General features: G+C 38.0%; 1 protein-coding gene across 1 annotated transcript; it reads left to right on the top strand.

Moving 5' to 3' along the window:
- The first annotated feature begins 9966 nt into the window (after positions 1–9966).
- LOC114359165 (enhancer of split mbeta protein) lies at positions 9967–10948 on the top strand. The gene has a single exon (XM_028313447.1). It carries the CDS (start codon positions 10020–10022, stop codon positions 10770–10772), a length of 753 nt encoding a protein of 250 aa, XP_028169248.1. The 5' UTR covers positions 9967–10019; the 3' UTR covers positions 10773–10948.
- The last annotated feature ends 12500 nt before the right edge of the window (positions 10949–23448 follow it).

Raw genomic sequence — 23448 nt, 5'->3', positions numbered from 1 at the left:
TAGAGGCAATGCTATTATAGATAATCGTCATAAATTGTATTTATACACGGCCAAATAACAGAGTACAAAAAAGGTTTTATTTTTAAAAATATTAACCAGAAGCGTCGATGGTAATCATCAATCCTGCGAAGCGAGCGATCAATTTACGCGTGTACCGGCCAATAGCAGATTAATTCTGACACATAAACGTTTTTGTGCGTAAAAGTAAGTATAAAATATTTAACAGTATCGCTGATAACACTCAGCTTAATTATGTTCCTCCTCGTAATACGAAAGCGGGACATGATGGCGTAATTAAAATACCCGAGAAAAACTGAAACGCTCACAAAATTCGGCGTATTAAAACAAAAGTTCAACGTGCCTCGACATTATCTATAATAATGGCACGTGTTTATGTTTTTAGTGAATGTAAGGCGATGATGTGAATAACTACACGTGTGATTTATTCAACAACGCATCGGTCAAAGGTCATTGTCTTTTTCTTTTAAAGTGAAAGGATGAGAACAGATTGTTGTATAATATACCCCTATGGTTTTAGAGGGTTGAATGGGGCATGCGGGAGTTCACATACAATTAAAATGAAGATTAACATTAATTCTTTGCAAATGATGAATGGGTTGCAATTTTGTTCACCTTTAAGGTCAGAGGTGAGTGGCCTTAACTGGAAGTTTATTCTGTAGGTCATTAACCATGGGGTTGGTCACTTTGACACTCTCCCGTGAACCCATTTTTTCTAACGTGTCCGATTTCGCTTGCCCAGGTTAAGTGTTCAATCAAAAAGCATATCCTGTGGGACTAGGGAAAGTACTAAGGGTTTTTTTAATTTTCATAGAAATTTCGTGAGAATCGACTTCTTTCACACAAAAAAGTACCGTAGCTTGATAATTGATTATCTGGTTAGTCCGTCAAGTTATATTACATCATCAATCATAGATCTAATCAATCAACAATGTTTCGATTAACATCTACGGAATAAGTATTACTAATCCATTTATAAATGAGCGAAATTATTTTCCCTGACCGTAATACATAGATAATGTTACCAACGTTTAATAACACGTGAGTGTAAATCACTCACAGACATGAAGATATCTCTTAAATGTTTAATTGTATTTGTAAATTCCTCAAACAAATCACAATAAAATAGTCTGACAATAAGTAATTAAGCAACTCTTAACTTCATTCAATTGTAAATGATAACATAATACATAATGATATACACAATAGGGATGTTTTCTGGGTAAAAAAGCAAGAGTTTTAATTAGTCCGTCAGTTATTAGCTTATCAAAAACTACTCGACACGTATTTTTCACTTTTTAAAACTAATGAAAATGTAAAGAGATAATGCTTGCCAAAGTTCTAAAGAAAAGGCCCGTGACGTCAGTGAGTGCGTAAAAGTGCAGCACTTTGTGACGTCGCGCGGAACTTCAACGCCCTATAACTTTGTAATTATTTGTACGATTTACGAATTAAAAATATACGTGTCCAATATTTTTTTATATTAAAATTGACTGACTAAATATTTTTTTTTTAGGAAACTAGCCTATGATATTATGCACCCAAATCCCAATTCCACAATTTTAAAATTGGTTACCTAAATGAAGCGGTTACACGAGGTGATTCGGTAGCTTTAAGAACCTAATCCGAGCTCATAAAGCTGCAAAATAAACAACAGAACAAAAACAATGCTTAACTCTTCTACTGGAAGAAGATCCGAAAGAAAGTCGTCTTCAAACCCTATCGAGTTAGAACACGAGATTGCCGTGAGTTACCACGGTTATAGAGTTCAGAAAGTTGCACATCTCCCAGATTGAGCTGCCAATTAGTATAGAGTTACTGAAACCCGGTCCGTTGTTCACGGTAGGTCGAGTTTGAGGCTAATGCGCTGGGAATTATAATTAACTTGCACTTTATCTACATGAAACTAAACATAAATCAAATTATTACTTGAAAAAATCGAACTGCCTAAGGCGGGAACTTAAGCCAAGAAATACGTTACAAAGAAGTGCAAAGAATATGGTGTTTTGCTGCTTTACCAACAATCAATAAGATATTTGAATGAAAGATTTGGAAAACCTAAATGCTGAAAAGAACATTTACAGTAATTCTTTCCCAATATTAATGATAATAATTTATTAGGATAGGTAGGTCAGTCAACTTGATGGGCATACGCTACTACCAACATAAGTAATGTCTTATTCACCTTTATTCTTTTTTTCAAACGCATTCTCATTTATTAAATTACATAATAACTTACACAGTTATAATAAAATTATGGTTCTTCAAACTTAGTCAATATCCTAAGAAATTAATGGTTGAAAATTTAACAAATATGGTGATAACTTAGCCTTAACGCCTTACCTACTCCCTTTGCCACGCGGTAAACTACTGTTTACCAATCCATTTCAAAGGTAAATTGAAGTCATCGCTCATACCTACAGCCTAAGCAAATAGCTCTACATCGGTAGTCCTCAATCGACATATCGCAAAGCCGATAAAATCATACTATCATGGCACAGGCGATGGAATACCGCGTAGTGAACAATCGCCGCGTTTGTAAACAGCTTCGTATGCGCGGGCGCAGGCGTGGCGGTAGGCGTGCGCGCAAACACGCCCGTGCCGTACAGAAGTGTGGACAGAGACTGTCTTATAGTCATTTTAAATTTTTGGGAAGTATTTTCTTGATACTACGCTCAGCATCAAATAAATTGCACCTCCTGCTACAATAATGGGATGTTATTCTCTATTCAGTTCCCCAAATCCGCTTAGGGAGTATATTTGGACGAATTAACCACGGAGAATACCTATAAGAGTAATCTTTCTTTGCCTCTGGTGACTTACAAATTCGTGCTCATGTTTGGGAAGTCATTTATTGATTTAATTTTTGTAAGAGATACCCAAAGGATACCGTTCCGTTTGGACCTCCCCAACCCGTCTAGCCATTATGGGCATTTTAGAAGTGGAGACTCTCCCTCATGAATCAGAGGAGCTTATGCTCCTGTAGTGGAGGCTTAATGACCTGATGATTATCAAACCCAATTAATTTTGCCAATGGTTCGGCAATCTTCGTGTTCGTTCGTTTCAGCCAAATGACGTCCACTGCTGGACAAAGGCCTCCTCCAAGGTTTTCCACAATGCACGGTCCTGCGCTGCCCGCATCCAGGCTCTTCCCGCGACCTTTACCAGATCGTCGGTCCACCTAGTAGGAGGCCTGCCCACCCTACGTCTTCCAGCCCGTGGTCGCCACTCGAGAACTTTTCTGCCTCAACGGCCATCGTCTCTACGAGCTATGTGCCCCGCCCACTGCCACTCGATTTTAGCAATTCTGTGAGCTATGTCGATCACTTTAGTTCCCTGCGGATCTCCTCATTTCTGATTCGATCACGCAGGGAAACTCTATGAATGGCCCGCTCCATCGCCCTTTGGGTGACCTTGAGCCTTCTTATGAGGCCCATAGTAAGCGACCACGTGAAGACCACGCAATCTTCCTGTGTTCCCATTTGTCAGTAGTGTAGTGATGATTAGGCAATTACAAATTAGGCAATTAAACCCAATCCCCGAAATTCATATACATAATTTTATGGATGATCAAGTAGGCATTAGATAATTATACTACCCATTTAAGGGCGTTATCTTGACTTGACTCTACCTTGGTTAAAATTAGACCTATAAAGGTGTGACAGTTCGAGTAATTTATTTATTTAATGCCAATACGTGACGGTAGGTAAGTACGCTCAAAGGATGATTTCCAAACGCCCTATCACACCTGTTTACTCCAAAGCTCACTTGACGATAATCATATTTTTCCTATCAAGTGCTTAATGTAAATATTAACAAGGCAATGTTGATTTTTAGAGATCCCTCCCTGAAAAGTATTAAAAGAACCACAAAGGCCCAGAACAGACGGTGAAACGCAACTGCAACGAAACTGCAACTGCTTTTACTTTTGCTACTGCAGCTACTTTTGAGTTGCAACTAACTTTCTGCCATAGCGTCCGTTGAGAGACCACACATGATGCGACCAGTTTGAAACTTTCAGTTTCAGTTTCATTCATAAGAATCATCAGAAAGTTGCAGTTTCGTTGCAGTTGCGTTTCACCGTCTGTTCTGGGCCTAAAGGATCACTCTGTTGTCAGACGGACAGACGGGCAGACTAGCAAGGAAACCAATATCTTTTGGGTGCCTACTTCCTGTTAACCTGGAAATCCTGGAATTTATGATTCCAGAAGCAAGATTTTGTTTGCAGCAGTGGATAATTCAAACGTTTTTCTGAAAATTGCATTTGCACTTAGCCTGGGAGATGAATGATAAAGCTGCAAAACTTAGTTTATTCTTAAATTATTCATAAACAATAGATTTAAAGATGAAAACGATAATATGTTCTAAGCGACGTAGTTGAGGAAAGTTAGAGGAAAAAGATGTAGGAAAAATTAGGATACGGAACCTTTAATGCGTTAATCCGACTCGCACTTTGCCTGTTTTTTATCGATTATCCAGATATTATAAGGTATGTCAACAAACATCGACCGTCGCCGCGACGCAAGTTCAATACTCCCTAAATTGTATAAATATTTAAAGTGGAAAAAATTATTAATAAATCGTCAAGCAAACAGCACTGGCTCGGTCAGACATAGGTTATTTTTTGCGACGCATACCTTGCTTAGTTAAAGAGCTATAGTAAATATTCGTACTTATCTCAGTTACATGGGTACGCTATTTGTTGTTTATGTACTTCAATACCTAAGCAAGGATGTCAATTGGACACTATATTATTAAGTCCCGAGTGTAATACATTTGTATTTTTATATGATCACAATTTATGCACTATTTACCCGACTGCGGCAAAAGGAAGTTGTGTGCTAATCATTAAACATTGAATGCGAATAATATGACTGATTAAACCATAGATCGTGATTTCCCAGCCATAGGAGCGTAGAGAAATACTAAAAGGGGCAAAATACGCTTAAATATTGAAAAGATAAATCAATTTATTGCGTAAAATGAAAATCATAAATCACATTGATTGATTCCGTTCGTGACTGTTCAACAACGCAGCTTGACGTATGATTCGGTCTTTACTTCATTTTTAAAGCAAAGGCCATGAAAATACTAAGATCCGGGAAGGCACGAGAAATGGGAAATCCTACTGTATATTCTTCAGCTTGACAAAAGTGGTATATGATGAAAACTGCTGCACAATAAGCAAGGATGCGTCTATTGTGAGACCGTCCGTCCTCTTGGCTGTTGATTTGTTTAGGATTTGAGAAGTTTAAATTGATTGAGCACTCAAGAAGAGCGGCGACGGTCGTGCGGTAACGGTAGATATTTGTATGTCAAACACTATTTTTAGCTTAAACACCTATTCAGTTCTGAACATTTCAGCTTTGGTTTCTTAAACCATTTCATAAGCTATGTATGTCAGTCACCTTTGTTCTTTACATATCTTTCAATCAAACAATAACCAAGTGTAACTCAACAAAGTTTATGTTACGAAACGCAATATCAACGGAAGATTCCACGACAATGCGGCAAACAATAATGTAAAATACAGCGTTATAACAATCACAACACGTGCCATACAGTGATTGCTTTACGACAGTTCACAAAAAATGCGTATTATGACAAATTCAATTTGCTTAGACGACCAAAAGCAACGCTTCATTTGGTCATGAACGGAATTCGTCGCAGTTTCTTTTTTCATTCGAAAGTTACCATGGCGTCTTCGTTTGCCCTTACTAAATAATTTTACCTTGCAAAATAAGGACTCCAGTGGGTCGAGTCCTGCGCCGTGTCAACAAAGCATGGCCCACGCGCTAACGTATTCAACGCGGCGATTGATGAAGTATAAAATTTCTTAGTACCGTCTCACTCACAATGGAATTATGATAATTTATCGGTTGGCTTGTGCCGACGAGTGTGTGGGAACGCGCGCGGCACGGGCTTTCCCACGCGCCGGAGTCGCCGCGACAAACGTCGTATTAGATTCGTAAAGATCCGTTACTTACGCCTTTTTACTGCGGAGCGTTGGGTTCGTTTTGAAAGTAGAACGTCGTAAGTGCTTGGTGGTTTCAGAGAGAGGAACTTCTGGCCTTGGAAAAGAGCAGCGTGTGCTCTTAAGACGTTTTGTTGTCTAATCCACCGAGACAGAATTGGAGTAAGTAGCGTCACGGCGGTTTCGACCGCACAATGGCTCGGTGTCGGCTCGGCTAGCGGTGCTGGGAACGGCTCACACCTTTGCAAGGTGATAGTCAATGTTATTGTTTTGACTGACTAATTAGGATGGATGTTTTGTTCTAAGAGGGATTATGTTATGAGAATCGCTAATAAGCGCGCACGCATAAAGTTTTGTACGGTTTATAAATAAGTCGTTTCGCTGTTATTTATGATTTCATGTTAACAGCTTTTAGACACGTGATGCATAGGTTACATTAATATGTATTATGATTACCTGTTTTAAAATTTAATGTAAAATATTCGATAGGCCTGTGGATATGTTTATTATTCTAGTCATTATTACTATGGGAAAGAAACTTGGGATTTTCCCATAATAAAAAGCGGCCGCCCGCCCGCGACATAGAAAAACTTAGGTACACCATCATTTTTATGTCCAGAAAATCGATATAATCTTACATCGTCACGCGAAAAATTGATCTTATCCTATGTTTTATCGATTCAAACGACATGACACGTGATCTTGCGCACGCTCTGCACGTAAAAAGATAAAGTTATTGGAAAATCTCTATTGGCTCATCATTTGATCACCATCGGAAGAATATAACCTTTTTTTTACAGATACGGCACTATTGGGGGCGTGCCAAGAAGCAAAAGGTAGCACGTTGACTCGTATTCTCAATTTTGTTTTGTTTATTTTTTGCGTTTTGGCTTAGGTACTAAATATTCAGGTAGGTAGAAAGTTTGTTTGCTTATTTGTAAGTCGCAAACCTGTTGTAAGCTAGTTACTGTCATTGAAAAAAAAATCACTAGTGACTAGACTGAAATTGCACTGAAAAAAATCGTAAGTACAGACAGACTATACTTCTATACATATAAAAGAAAGTCGTGTTAGTTACTCCACTTATAACTCAAGAACGGCTGAACCGATTTAGCTGAAAATTGTCAGGGAGGTAGTTTAGAGCCAGGAGAAGGACATAGGATACTTTTTATCCCGTTCGAAATTTAAAAAAAAGTCTGCTTATTTATTGCCATTAAGGCGGAACAAAGTTCGCCGGGTCAGCTAGTTTGAAATAAAAAAAGTTCATTGCATTGATCTATATTATTCACTGTAAAAGTTTTCGCCAAACTGCGTCCTTTACACCCATTATGTGTAAGATTAGGTAAAACTAGATAACATTCACATGACGTGGTATGTTTTCAGGGTTTTCCCTGGCCTGAAAAAACCAAGAAGCTCAGACGTAGTAAGTAGACTGTAATGACAAATAACAATAGGATGTTTCGATAATTTGAGGATAATCCATTCATTTGTTTCTGTAAATATGTTTGTGTTGTGACTTATTTGTGGGTTTTTTGGGTATAGCTTAGTTTCAGTAGTTATTATTTTTCTATTGTGTGCTTTACTACACTGAGAAAATTGTTTGGTTACTGCTAAAATCAGTGACTTGCAAAGTACATACTAACTTTGGCTATGAAGAATAAAATGTTGGGTAAATTAAACAATCTAGGTTGTACTAATCTAAGCTTAGTAAAGTTATAGGTTAACACTCACCTCGCAAGTCACTTTCTTGTGGCAGTAACTAAACATTTTTTTAGTGTAAAGCCATGAGTTTGATTTGCAATCATAGGTGACTAGGATGGCTCTAGAGATTTTTATACCTCAGCTTGACCGCGATACATAGGTTTGACTATTCCTCTGAAATACTTATGTAACAGCATCCCAAATTGATTGAGATGCATTTCAATAATATCGGTACAAAGCAACGATACTAAAATTCGTTCAACAATACAATATCAATAACTAAATTGTTCACGTTTTTTGACATTTTACATTTTGCTTTTTACTTAGTGCGCACTATTCTGGACTCTTTATTGATGTGGCTATATTTCTGATGATTTTGCAATATTACGACGCAATGAAAGTTGTGTAATTATTACGATTATGTGCAGTTATTAATTTATTTGCATGCTGTCAAGTTAGCGAAATACAGAGGCCGTACGATCACCATTTCCTTGCTAAACTTTTTGATGTTTTAAGTAGACGAAATGAAAAAAAAAAGACAACCAACCTCAATATAATTGGCCTATCAAAACTTCCTATTTTTTTTTAATTCTCTCGTTAGCATGTTTTTGGTATAAAAAGGCTAAGTAAAAGGTAAGTTGAAGTCTACGCTAAGTCTCCTGCAGTGGAGACTGAATGACTGAAGAAGAATTAATTTATTCTTTTTTTTTCTAACAAAAAACTGTCTTAACATAAACTTAACTTAGTTGTAATGTAAGCAAACCCTTCAGCAGTAAAATCTCGGTAGTATGATTTCTAATCGTCACTCGCCGCGATGGAGCGATAACACGCTCCGTGTCGCGCGGAGTTGCGCCCGCGCCGCCCGCTAGGGCTGTCAACTTGTGCAAAATATTTTTATAGAAGCTTGAAATAATCATCAGTATAGCCAGAGTGAGGGTTATTTAATTTGATTATTAGTAATATTTTTATTAATGTACAACTAATAATTTATTTAATAAACTACATAAATTATATCCATTTATAAGAGTTTCCATTTATATTTTATTAAAATAAAAATATCTTAGTACCCTAAAGAAAAAAAAAACAATAAATAAAACGTTCAACAATAAAATATTTTTGCGAAACTAGTATTGAATTTTAGCTTAAATTTTTTTTCTTAAACTTATTCTCTTAAAACTGGATTCACTCATATTTTCTGCTAACAATAAATCGCTTCTTTTTTATACATTGTAGCAGTTCCTTAATAGCCGGCCACGAGACACCGTTAATAAAGAATAGCGCGTCTGACGTCACTGTCACTTGGGGTGCGCAAGCGCAGGGGGTGCGCGTGGGAACGCGTGCTGCCTCAGCTGGCCGAACAGCTGTTGCATCTGCCTTGTGATATATCGGAATATTATACTAAATTACGCAATAAGATTGGATAGGTACAAATATTTTTACTAAAAAATATTTTTTATTATTAAAAATTAAAAAAATATATATTTTAAGCCAATATTTTATATTGACTTTCTTAAATTTTTTAATACTGTTTTAATAAAATAAAAATAAGTATGCATCCTTATTAGTATGCCATAAAACACAATAGGATAAAACAAAAATAATAATATGATGAAATGATAACTCGGTTTTTCAAGACTTTTTAAGCAATTTATAATCGTGCTTATATTAATATTTGCGTTTGTTTTAATATTTTTATTAAAACATCTTTAATTTTAGTTTGATGATGACAAACACGAGTATTTTTCTTTTTAAAGTGTAACTCGTTTAAACTTTTATGAGCATTCTGTTTTTCATGGTATAGCAATTAAATAATAATACATTTGGTTTAATGTCTCAGATTTAATAATATGTATTAATAAATAATTAACTATCTGTCATGTCTATGGCCGTGTCGTATGACGTTTCCATGGAAACGGATTGTGTTGACTAATAAAATGATAGAATATCAGAATACTTTATTATTTAATAATGGGAGGACACTGTCATGTCTATGGCCGTGTCGTAAACCGTTTCCATGGAAACGTCATACGACACGGCCATAGACATGACACTATCAATCATAATTATTATTTTAAAAGTTAAACACTCATAGTTTTAAATTATCTAAGAATAACTAAAATTATGAATAATCTCTAAATTCTATCTCAAAGGATCTAAAAATACCGTTACATCAAAGATAGTAAAATAATAATTCGCCGTTCCAATAGTGCCACCCCTGTATTTTATTTATCACGGGCGTTTGCCACAATCGGTATAGGGCGCATAAAAGCGGGCGGCGGTCGGCGCGCGCGCCACTCGCTCACAGACCGCCGCGCGCGCAGCACCCATGATCCTCCCCGCGCGAACCATGTCGCCGCACGGCGTGTACCACCCGCCCGCGCACGCGCAGCCCGACGAGGAACCCGTCTCCCGCACCTACCAGTACCGCAAGGTCATGAAGCCCATGCTCGAACGAAAACGACGAGCCCGCATCAACCGCTGCCTCGACGAACTCAAGGATCTCATGGTCACCGCACTCCAGGCCGAAGGCGAAAACGTCTCCAAACTAGAAAAAGCAGACATCCTCGAACTCACCGTCCGACACCTCCACAGCCTCAAACGCCGAGGCCAGCTCGTCCTGAAACCCGAAATGTCTTATGCGGAACGCTTCCGCGCCGGATTCACGCAGTGTGCAACGGAAGTGTCACAGTTTATCGCGAACGCCACGCTAGCAGCGAACGCTATGCAGCGGCAGGGGCCGGTGGACCCGCAGGCCGGCGCGAGGTTGTTGCAGCACCTGAGCAACTGTATCAGGAGGTTGGAGAACCCTCAAGTGGTGCAGCCGCAGCCGATCGCTCCTAATGGGGTGGCGCGGCCGACGCCGCTGCAGCCGATAGCGCCGGCGCCGCCGCCGCAGCCGGCGCCGGGGCAGCAGCCGGCGCCGCAGAGGACGGCGCTGCCGGAGCGGGGCCTCAAGAGGCCGGCGGAGCCGCTGGACGCTGAAGCGGCGCTCGCCAAGCGTGCGTACGCGCCGCCCTCCCCGCCGCACAGCCCCGCCTCCGAGACCGACTCCGCCCAGTCGATGTGGCGGCCCTGGTGACCGCCTGGTGCCTCATGATCTCCGAACAGACTGTGCCTCGATGTGTGATAATCACAAACGTTGTTTTGTTTTACGTTCCTAGAACCGATGTGTTGACCCGTTGCATGAGCGCTCGCTTTGCTTGTTGAACTTTGAGTTTTGTTTTCTAATTTAAATAAAATAAGTTTTTGTTTTAATCTAATCTGTTATTTTTAAACTCCTAAATTCAACGTCTTCCGCGTCGGTTGTTAAAGCATTTACTTTTAAAAGTTAAAGTACCATAGTGTAGTGTAGTACCTAAGTTATCTCTGTGATATACGTAAATAGTTTTCTTGAATGTTAAAGAAGTTGTTAGGTTGCTATCATAGATAAATAGGACACTTGAACATTTCACAGAAGTGATTAAAATAAAAGTTATTTAATAAAATATTTTTGTACTAAATTATGTTTAATTGCTACTTTCTCATCCCGTCATTCATGAACCCATTAACTTACCTATACTTCAACATAGATTTTATATCGCAATTATCACTTTAACAAGATAATTTTGTAATTTTGATCAGTAATCACCTCGTGCAATAATCTTGCAAGAGGTCTCATTTCCTTACAATCGGACTTCATGGGAAAATGCTTTCTCCGTATCAAACTCTAAATTAAACCTTATATCCAATGCCCAGGATTTAAATTTTCTTGCAATCGCTGGGATCGTCTCAAGACAATAGATAATAATTAGTGGTATTTGATGAAATATTCAAGCGAATTTCTTCGTGGAATAATTTTATTGGCAATTCTCACGATGTCCGGCATCGGCTAAACACGATGATACTTGTAAAATAAAAACATTCCGGAAACTTGATAATGATACAATAACATGAATAATTATGAAGTTATGATAAAAATAAATCATACTTGCGCAATGTAAGGGGAAACCCCATGAATCAGTTAACAAAAATGTAACGCAGAATCCAGAGACAATGTTCATCCCTCAATTAATTCTGAAATCTTTCAAGAATTACACATAACAAAAGAAATCAAGTCTTCCGAGATTTTAAGGTTGGGTTGCACCATCTTACTTTAACTTTGACAAACGTCAATAATCTGTCAAACTCCATACAAAAAGCACTGGTTATCATCATAGTTAACGTTAAAGTTAGGTGGTGCAACTCAGCCTAAGAGTTGGGTATACTTTCTATACGTTTTTGACAAGAACGTAAATTTTTCACTGACACAAACACAAGTCATACAAATTCTCAGCCTCACACCCTAACCTGTGCCCTAACTAAAAGTATACTTTCCCGCTAAGAATTTTCACTTATCGATAGCGATTATACACTTTAGCCGATGATAAGGGAATGTGGAGACGCGCGAAGGGAATGGTGTAAAAAAACTTATTATTTACAACACTGATCTAAAGAGATTATGAAAAATGATGTTATTTATTAACTAAAAAGTTTTTTTTATTTTTAAATATTATGAACTTAGTAGATATATTATGTATTATTAATTTAAATTATCTTTATTTAAAGCGCTCTAATCTTCTGAGCCATCAAGATGACATCATCATTTCAGCCATAGGACGTCCACTGCTGAACATAGGCCTCCTCCAAGATGAAGATAACATAGCTGTACCTATTGGGACAGTTTCACCACTTGTTGATAAAGTCTCTAATAGCCTCACTAACTTATCTGTCAGATAAACTGCAACTTTTGACTTCACTGGTCCAAGAATAGAGCTACCGAAAAGAGAATGTTATCGGTTATCGGTAAACCTAATTTATTAGATAGCGTTATGATAATTATTTGCAACTTCACCATGAGTCGGTGTATCTTCAAAATAGGCCCAAGACAAACTTGACATTAGTTGGTTTTAACGAAAACGGGAACGAGAGTTGGTAATAGCCCCGTAGGTCCAGATAAATTCAACTAAACTGAAAACATTCAAATCAAATGAGCAAAGCAACCTTAAGTTTCACATTCTCGTAAATAAAAATTCGTCATAAATAGAGCTTTAACATTAACCTTCAACGATTGCGGTCCAAAAAGTAATTGTACGCGAATACCGGACAGGAGCGTGCGTCTGCGCACCTAGAATTAGTTCGGTGCTAATTGGGCGTTGCGTGCGCGCCGGCGTGGGAACCGGTGAAAATATCGCTTCGGTTACGGTGGGTCGACTAATCGGACGATTGGTCTTGCCGAATCGGTTCGGATAACTTTGGGCGATCTGGTGCTGATCGGATACGCTGGTGATAGATGTTGGAGATATCTTCGATTAGTTGCGGGCCCTGAAATGGTAGGAGCGCGATGGGAGAAAGTAGAGCTTGTAAAAATGTAGACTACTTTTGCCAGTCACACTTAAAGTCACATAGAAACTTTTAATCAGTAGATCATAGAGGTTACTACTTCATGCTAGAGTTCAGATAAAATGTTGTCGAAAGAAAATGCAGAGATTTCAGATAAAAAAAAATCATCATACATAAAAATAATCACAAAGGATATGACCTTCGATTGTATGCATTAGGTGACAGTACTAGAGGCATCTTTGCACCAGCGAGCGCTTTGGTAAGCTTTTTTCATAAGAGTTACTCCCACAACTCACATCCCCGCTAAATAAAAAATCGATGAGGAGAAGAGAAAATACATCTCATCAATCTATAAACTAGGCGTGTCCACAAAAAACCGTGGCACATTTCTGTGAAAGACAATGCAAATGCTTCAAGAATGACATTGTTTTTTCAGCTGTTTCTCGTTAATCGAGAGGTTTATTGGCATGAAATAGCAATTTATAAAACTGTCTCATTTACATTACTTGTACAAAGGGCGTAGTCTCAAGTTTCAAGAAATGGTTAGTCTAGTTATCAAGTTAATAGGATTAACAGATTTTAATTTTATCACGGGCAACGATTCTTGACTCAATAAATGTTTTCAACACGAAACATTGAATTAATAACCTATTGTCGTGTATACTGTGAAATGATCGTATGCAAGCGGTAGCGTGAGCGATTCAAATAGCTTTCAAATGAACAGCAAATGAGCATAGGCTCAAATCTATAATTAGTTGGAGTAGAGCTTTGAGCGTAGTTTCAGAATACAACAACAGAGGCAAAATTGAGCAGTAGAATCATTTGGAACCATTTAGGCTGGATTGCACCATCTTACTTTAATAATTATAACAATAACCGATGTTTTTTGTATGGAATTGTACAGATTTAAGATTTAAGGGGGGAGAATGTTGGCGACAGATCTGGTAACACCGATGCAAGGCGATGGTCTATGGACTGCAGCCTAGCAACGGTGTACACTATAATTCTGTTACATTGGTTTAAGTGATCTTAAATACAGTTAAGCATATTTTCATTTCTGTAGCTAACATTCTGTTGTAAACAAAAAATAGTCAGTGCCATGCATCAGGACTATTTTGAATCCCGCTACAGCTTGTTTTCGGCCAGTCAAATCTCGAAGCGTGATCATAGTGGAAATCCTTAGGCGTGGCCTCACTACAGACGTCATCAATCTGCTAAGTATTTAATTGCCTGTATAATTGCTTAGGACTAGTTTCATAATAAGTATTCGGTGAAGTTGCCAGACTGTTTTGTACATCATTGTTATCAACATGAAATACACAAATTGTAAGTGTTTTTTATCGAATTCACGATTAAAAAACTTGGCTTTGGTATTTAAATGAAGCTTGATAATCTTGTAAAGGAAAGTAATAAGGCAATCTCCATAATTAATAATAATTATAAAAGACAAAATGAGGATTGGTGTTGCTTGTAATTCATTCACTTTTACTGTATTTACTATGGATGCGTATTTTTCTTTTTGAAAATATCATTATGGTAAAAAAATCCGCACAATTGCCCACACCATGTTCTATGAATTGCAACAATCTAAAAGATACTCGTTTCAGCCGAAAGACTTCCACTGCTGGACAAAGGCCTCCCGCAAGGATTTCCACAAAGACCGGTCCTGCGCCGCTCGCATCCAGGCGCCTCCCGCGACCTTCACCGGGTCGTTGGTCCACCTAGTGGGAGGCCTGCCCATGCTACGTCTTCCGGCTCGTGGTCGCCACTCAAGAACTTTCCTGCCCCAGCGGCCATCAGCTCTACGAGCTATGTGCCCACTGCCACTTGATTTTAGCGATTCTGCGGGCTATGTCAGTCACTCTGGTTCTCCAACGGATCTCCTCATTTCTGATTCGATCACGTAGGGAAACTCCGAACATAGCACGCTCCATCGCCCTTTGGGTGAACTTGGGCCTTATTATGAGACCCATAGTAAGCGACCACTAGAAGATACTATTATGAGCAAATCTATATTTATTACCTTACTAAACTTACGTAAACTGAACCTTACCGAAAAAGGACCAGCACTGATGAAATTGTTACACCATCTTCTTATATGAGCAAATCTATGTATAATGGTTTAAAAATGTATCTGGTAAGACCGCCAAAAATAAGAAATCTATTTTACAATCGCTGAACCGCCTACAGCCTACACAATATTTTCAGTGCAAAACCGAGTCACTGGCAAAAGTAAAAGTGTTCAGCATTAAGTGGTTCAATTTACGTAAGCCAAGCCTTTCATCTCCGATTGTCAATGTTATCACTTTCCGACGAGTTGCCATAACAATTGGTACGGAAGCGCGTTTGTATCACGACAGGCTGTATCGGAGATCAATTAAAGTTTTTCTAACTCGACTTTGGCAATAGAGTACTATTAGTGTACTAGAAGTACCGCCAAACATTTTTATAACCGACTTAAAAAAAGGAGGAGGTTCTATGTTCGGCTGTATGTTTTTTTTTTCTGGTCTACCAGAAGGTAAACTGGTCGAGAATGCTTAAGTGCATTAAGTTTGCCTTATGTTCAAATTTTGGCATTAAAGTTTTAAATAAATAAATAGACATGGCAAGTCAAAATCAGGTTTGCACAAAAAAGGCAAATTTTGAGATGTATTCGTGTGTGTTTGAAAACCAACTGTTCTGTGACGACGTCATGCGATTCAAGTTTCAACCGCGAGTTTACATTAAACCGCAATATTATTTGCTACTAACTTTCTAGATAAAATAAAAACATAATTTACCTCATCTTGTAGTAAGACCACCTGTTTTAAACCCAGCTATTTCTAGCTTCATCCCCAGTGAGGACAAAGTATTTAGCCACATATTAATTACTATTCAGCTCGGGAACTCGAACCTTAACTTCGAACTCCTCCTATGTTCTTCTGATTAATTTCGTCGCGGGTCCAATGACTGTTTAACTTTCCCCCGGGACAAACTTAACCTTCACTGGTTGGGTTTTTATTGGCGGTCAATCTGTAGATCCTGGCTACACAGGAGTTGCAGCAGTGGGAACGAGAGGTAGGAATAGTTCCGTATTCAGCTCGGTTTGATTTAGAGAGCTACGAGTACATACATCTTTTTTTCATCTTGTTTGTCGCTAGCATAGCGAGTTCTACTTTGTTAAGGATTTCAGGTAAAACCCAGGTATGATTCAGGCCAAAAGCTTGCCCCGTTGCGGTTAAAAATATTGTAAATAAAAGTAATTTGTGACCGTTGACCGCTTCCTTATTGACTACTGTCAAGAATCGATACTATCAGAATCGGTGATCGACCATCGATTGAATGCTGATGGCACTTGCATAACTACTGTGGCGAATTTACATTGGTTATGCCCATTTTCTGATACTTTAATTTTAGACTTGAGAACTTCTCACTACCTAAGCAAATGCCAGAGACCGTTATCTATGTGAAAGAAGTATGATTTGTCAAGAAATCAACTTAACTTCACCACAAGGTACTGAAGCTTTTAGACAGTTTGGTTTTAATTGCTTCAGTACGTCACAACTAATCTTGCCTAAGAAAAGGTAGAGTTAGTTTACGTTAGTCGAATCCACATTAAAATAATTTTGTCTAGAGGTACCTAAAAGTTTCTAGGCTAACTTCAACAAGGGACGAAAGAAACCAATAAATTTTCTATTCTGTGTCTTATGTAGTAAATATTGTTTGTTTATTATAAAGTAAAAAATTATCATTATAAAGTAAAAAAGATACATATTTCAATCACTTATTTTGGTATTATAAAAATACTCATTCTATAAACGGATAATAATTATTAAATTATCTATTTTTTATCGAGCGTTCTATGATAATGTACTAAAATAATATTAGATATAAATATCTTCATCCACTCTTTAAATGGTTTCCATTTAGCAATTACATAAATGGTAAAAAACTAATTGCAATTTTATAATTACGGTTCGGGTGCCAATATAATTGACGGTTACTGTAAAATCGTGTTTCAAAATTATACACTCGATATCAGGTAAATCGAGATGCAAACTGCATCGATGAATCTATCGATTACTGAGCTATACGATATACTCTACGATTTCGCCTAATTCGATTACGCATCTCTTTCATTAATTTCATAAAAGAAAGAGATGGTTACAAGCAATTACATCAACATCGTTTTGCGGGGTACGCCATCAAGGTAATCTAAACTCGTCGTTTGAAAGGCAACTAGTATATTATGGGTAATTAAAATAGGCATTAATGAAGTTATAGTAATTTATTACAGGTGCAAACGATGTGTGGGCAATGGGTTATAAAAACTTAAAATATTACTAGAAGGAAAAAGGTGTTATCGAATCAACTTCGAATAGTACCATAAATAACAAATCGCGCAAATAAACCTTGCGTTTCATTTTAAAAGAATTTGGCATTTAAAATAATGTCTCAAACACTAATTTTGTACTCAAATCATAGTGTAACAAAGCGATAGGAAACCATATCTTTAAACTACAAACGTCAAGTTGTCTAATGCAGTCTAATAGAAAGCCGGGCAGTCGACGGACTTGGTGTCATTTAATTAAAACCTCTATATTGATTTTCGATATTTTGATCGTTCGATCATGCGTAAATTCGATATTCTGAACGTTCGATATTTTGATCATTCGATATTTCGATCGTTCGATGAAACGTGTTCGATATTTTGATTTTCGATCATTTGTAATTCGATATGGTGGAGGTAGCCCTGTGTTGTGTAGAGTCCTTATAGGCACTCTTTTTTCCACATATTCGATGTTGTTATCTATATTTATAATAGCGAAAGGTCACTGACTGACAGACTGACTGACTGACTCACTCACTCATCACGAAATCTCAGAAATTACAAGTGCTAGGAGTCTCAGATTTTTAATGGTGGTTTCTATTGGAATGTAGCTCACTAAGATGGGATTTTGCAAAATTCAACCCCTAAGGGGGTAAAATGGGATCATCGATCGGGTAGTCGCAGGCGGCCGCTAGAATTTTATAAAGGTTACTGTTTGCATATTACATTAGCATCTAATTACACGTGTTCTTGTACAATGGCACATCAGCCTAAACATTAATTTTCGTTGCAAAATCGTTCCTACTCCAACGACACAAGGTGCTACGAGTACAGTTTATCTTGAGCCGCCGCAGTGCGTTCACCACGCTGTTGCCAAGTCACCTAGATTTTGCATCAATCTCCAAACAAAATAAACATAAACAAAAAGCTATTAGGATCGTGACGACCTAACCCGTCAGATGCAACGAATTAATTGATTGAACAAAAACTATCGCAACGATCGATGTTTTGTCGTGTTACGGGCGTCGTGTGAAAGAGATTGCACTGGCCGAGTTGGTCAACGGATTATTTAAGAAATACGAGCGGTTTTTGTCATTTTTCCAATGCACTTTTGGCCAATCTTCCTGCAAGAAGTCTGTCTAAGTTGACAGAAGAAAAAAAAGATCTCAAATTAGTGTCTAGCTAATTTGACTCTTCGATGGGACGAACTGAGATCCTAAGTATACAAGAGTTCCAGCTGTCTCTTCAGCTAAAGTAAACTTAGAAAAAATACTTTGTTTTCTGCTAGCTGATTGCTCTAAAACACGTCCCCTCATCTTTGAGGAAAAAATGAAAATAATAACCATATTTTTTTAAAATGAGGATCAGCCAGAACTTTCAGCTCCATCAACTATCTGTAAAGTTTCTAGAAGAAGCCTCAAGGTGAGGTGATTTCGCAATCTTTTGACCTTCGTTCTCTACACAGATGGACTGATGACATTGCAATGCTATCATTAATGCAGAAATATGGCTGCACTATTTGAGTATAAATAAAAAGCCTGGATGCCGGCAGCGCAGGATCATTGTGGAAATCCTTAGGAAGCCTTTGGCATTAAAGAAAGAGAGAATGTAAAAATCTTTATTTGACAACACAAATACATTATCATCATAATAAATTAGGTGCAAATATTACATGAAAAGGAGAAAGTGAGAAAAAAAAATGTTGTCAAAAAGGACACCCACCCAGTATCGTCTTGGCCCGTCTGCCAAGACACTGATTTTCAGTGGGTATTACATGTTTTTTTTTCTCTTATAATTATTTGTTTATTTGTATTTTCTTGTCAAATAAAGGTTTTTCTATTCTATTCTATTCGTATTTAATTGAAACGGTTAAAAGCCATTGCTTCCATTATTTCCCGGATTTGAACTAGCAATTTTCCGCGGGACCGCCACCGTGGTTGCTCAAGAACCGACTTCACAAAGCGGTTACGTCGGCGGTCCGGTTGCGTCGCGTCGCGCGACGAGCGGCGTGATTGCGGCGCGCGCGCGGCCGCCGTCACGCGCCCGTGGGCCCTGCACGAGCGCCGTGGGCCGGACTTGGAAGCTTCTGGAAGCATTCGAATTTCAAATCGCGAGTGAACTCTCAATCACAATGGATTTAGAGACGTTTTGGAACGTTCGAATTTCAAGTCTCAAATTCGCGAGCGGACCTTACCGACCGGAGGACCGGCCTTTGTGGAAATCCTTGGGGGAGGCATTTGTCCAGCAGTGGACGTCTTTCGGCTAAAACGAACGAACGAACGAATACGAGTCAGTTAGAAATGCTAAGCTAGGGTGCTGCTAGAGCTTGGGTGCGTCATGAATGACTGTTGATTTATCTGAGATTTCTCAACGTTTGCAATAAAATTATCTATTTGAAAAACTAGAATCTTTCGCCACTTGAAATGAGTCAGGTATTAATTTAATCAACTCGATATAATAGCGCGTATTAGAAATATTATTGAAGAGACATAAATTATAAGGAAAAACCTGGAAAAATGAAATGGAAAACACCGAACAGACGATTTCTGCTAACGCTGAAACTTACTGAAAACCCCAATCCAGCTACAAAATTTCCCAATTCTTCAAAGTAAATCGGCTACGTGATGATAAATCTAAGTTAAATCCTTATAACTCCAAAAGCAAGATGGTAGAGTCTCAAATCTAACACTCATCGTCCATAATTTTGACTAATCAGAATAGTATAATTTGGTTGGACTTGTCACCTCTCTCCATGGAAGCCTAAAGAAACATTCTTCACAGCTACTTATCACATGTCTTGTATAAACATCAACATGTAACGGAATGCTCAACATTCAGCCGACCTGAGTGCGTCCCCACCACGACTCGCCACGGGCGATAGTTTTCCCACGGTCTGGGCCGGCTCGCTTCGTGGCCAAGTATAGCTCTGCCATTTGCATGCCCCCTCCCTGCCTACCGTATTACACCACCGTCTCACCGAGCACCCGTCGGTGAAACCTGACCACACAAATAACGACTCCTCCACTCGGCAGGTTTATCGCACCAATTTAAACGATAACTGGCTGAGACGACCCCGCGAAACTAGATTTGGTAGTGATTTATTGTCAATCATTGTGTACAACACCGACAAAGGTTGGGTTTTAATTAGGAAACAGGCTTTGGGTTGTTTGTTACTGGAGTTGGATTAATAGCTTAAAAATTGGCACGCATCGAGTTGGCTGGAGGCGCCTGCTTTCTCTTGGCGCTAAATGCATTACTGAAGCTCTAAATAGAGTCATGAGCAACTTGATTACGTATTGTTTATTTTATTTACATTTTTATATACCTACATAAGACGTTAAGTCTAGAGAAGAGACTACTGGTCAAGTGGACTCTCTCACAGACCAGACTACCTGCGACTCTAAAACGAATCAAGTGAAATATTCCAAACTAATTAAACGAATTCATTTCGTTTGATAACTTATTAAACTGAAGCGATGAGAACATCCGAAGGATATAATTACGCATCACCCAGAGAAGCAACTACGAATATAGTAATAACTATAATTAGTGATCGGCCCAATCCGACTGACGGTCGTGAGCGCATATGAAATTAGTGGGCAGTTAAATTAATCAGCGTTTTAATTACCTGCTCGGAAATAATCATCTCTTTTTTGACAGCGCGGGCAGATTTGAATTGAATAATGATGGATACGAATAACCTTGCTTGACGGTTGATCTTTTGGTTATAAAATCATGGTCGTTAAGTTCTCGAAAAACTACATTTTACTGTGCTGTAGACAAAGCAACATTTATCAAAGATTTGATTTCCTAGACTTAAATTGAAATAAGTAAATTTAAGCCTCGTTTTACCCCACTGCGCCAGAAGGAGGGATAAGTTTATAAATTGTTCATCCATCACTGCAAGTTTCCAGAAGAAATCCTCTAGAAAAAGAACATTCTGGAGGACTGTTTCATCTCCGCAAATTCAGAACTCTCTTCTAAAGTTTTTGACAGCCTTTTCTTTACATATTTATTTAGATAAAACTATCTACATCTCTTTGCAGAGACCTGAATGTTAGACTGTGTCTACTATTGGCAATTTGGCACCTAAGCCTAGGCGCAGACCATCGATTTTTCGTCGGCCGATAGTTTAGTCGGGCAGTTGATCAGTATGGGCATTGGGCAATTGGGCATGTATGGAAGTGCGCACATTGCACCGATTTGATTTGACCGATTCTTCATACAAATTAAAATCGGGCCCTACTATCGGCCAACTAAAAATCGGTGGTCTGCGCCCAGTCTAAAGCTGGCACTTTGGTCACTATGATTGTCAATGACTCTTTCCTTAAATTGTGTTTACAAACAGATGCTTCTCGAACTATTTACTTAACACTTTTTTCACGGAAAACCTTTATCATTAGGCTTGAGTATTAGTTACGCTCTTGAACCGGTTCTCTTGAAGATTGTTAAATAAGAAATGTCACAAAAACATGATTTTATCTATCACAATTTTTGTCTCTAACTAACAAATAATTTCTGCCAAGCCTGATGGTTGCCAAACCGAACTACAATGCCAGTGGTTGCGGGTTCAAATAAGGCGGATTTTTTTTACCGATCTCATTTCTATATTATACTACTTACACATGCCCTATATAAATGCTGTGAAAAATGGAACGTTAGTAATAAAGCTTATCCTATTTTTTTTAATATATGAAAGTAACACTGTTATCATGATCTGCAATAAGATCTTCTGTTAAAATTTTATGAAAAGATCTTCAGACGTTTTCGACGGTAATTCGATATCGAATCGATCGACCCGAAACCTCTCAACATAAAACGAAGATATTTGCGTAAACCAAACAGTTCCAATACCAAATTCCACAATATCCTTGATTCGCGAAGATAATAAAAAGCTCCATAAACAAAAAACAACGAGTTTATTGGCTGGGCCGTTGTTTTTATTGAGAAAAGCGATCGCCACTCGTTCCCACGACGGGCTTCCGGCCGAGGCGAATTTTGACAGATCTGAATTACTTCGTTCGGCGTACAGACAGCAGAGAAGATCTTAAAATATCTTTACTCCCAAGTAAAAATTAAAAAACATTCAATATATTTCTCGTCATCAGTCTGCGTTAGTTCACTTCTGAATAGGCCTCACCTAACTATCTTCGTCTACACCTATACTTTCCACCATTTATTTATTTTGTTCTTCCAATTTTAATAAAATAGTTAATGAGATGAATCTACATGGATTTATCACTAGAAATATACTTATTTATTTCTAGTGCCAGTCAGTCATTTGTTTAAGCCCAAAACACCAAAAAAAACATTGAACAATGAATAGGAATGTTTGTATTTCCTGAATATGAAATGCTATTAATAATTAAATACGTCTTTAAAATAAGTATGTACAGGCTAGACAAGTACCATGACATTCATTGCAGCAACTTATATATTTTTATCCACACCACTAGATCAAAAGATATCGTCTTTGGTCACTATTGTATTTCGTGTCGTGTCTTTTGTTTTGGTCCCACAGATCTGTAACTTATAAAATATATGCAAAAATCCAGTAAAACGTTTGATAAGGCCGCAGCAACAGCTGAAAATTCTCCTCATCTATCAAATGTAATGATTAGAGTGCAAATTCTACACGATAATAGCGTTATATCAAAGTAATTAATCGACTGTCTTATCTCTTACATTTTAAAATTGAATCATAGTATGAGCGCTTCCTTAAAGTCAGTCTCTACCGAGCTGATAAATGTAATCTGTGGTTTCCAATTGATGGTAGACACACTTTTAATATTTTTTTAATCAAGGACCATGCATCATGATAATGTAGATTTATTAATAAGATTTTGTAATTAAATTGTCACATTATAAAACAAGATAATAAAGTTTTCAGCCACAGGACGTCCACTGCTGAACATAGGCCTCCCCCAATGCTTTCCATGTTGATCGATTGGTAGCGGCCTGCGTCCTGTGGCTGAAATGATGATGATGATGATGAATAAAGTTTAAGAAGGTGATATTTATGAAATTGCGAACTTATTCGTAAGTCATAAAACTCTGTGTATCACACTGAACTGTTGAGTATTTTTTT

The sequence above is a fragment of the Ostrinia furnacalis genome, unplaced genomic scaffold (genome assembly GCF_004193835.3).
Source record: "Ostrinia furnacalis isolate ACB-3 unplaced genomic scaffold, ASM419383v2 OfSCF4239, whole genome shotgun sequence".
NCBI classification, from domain to species: Eukaryota; Metazoa; Arthropoda; class Insecta; order Lepidoptera; family Crambidae; genus Ostrinia; species Ostrinia furnacalis.
This window is presented reverse-complemented; position numbering and strand designations above follow the sequence as displayed.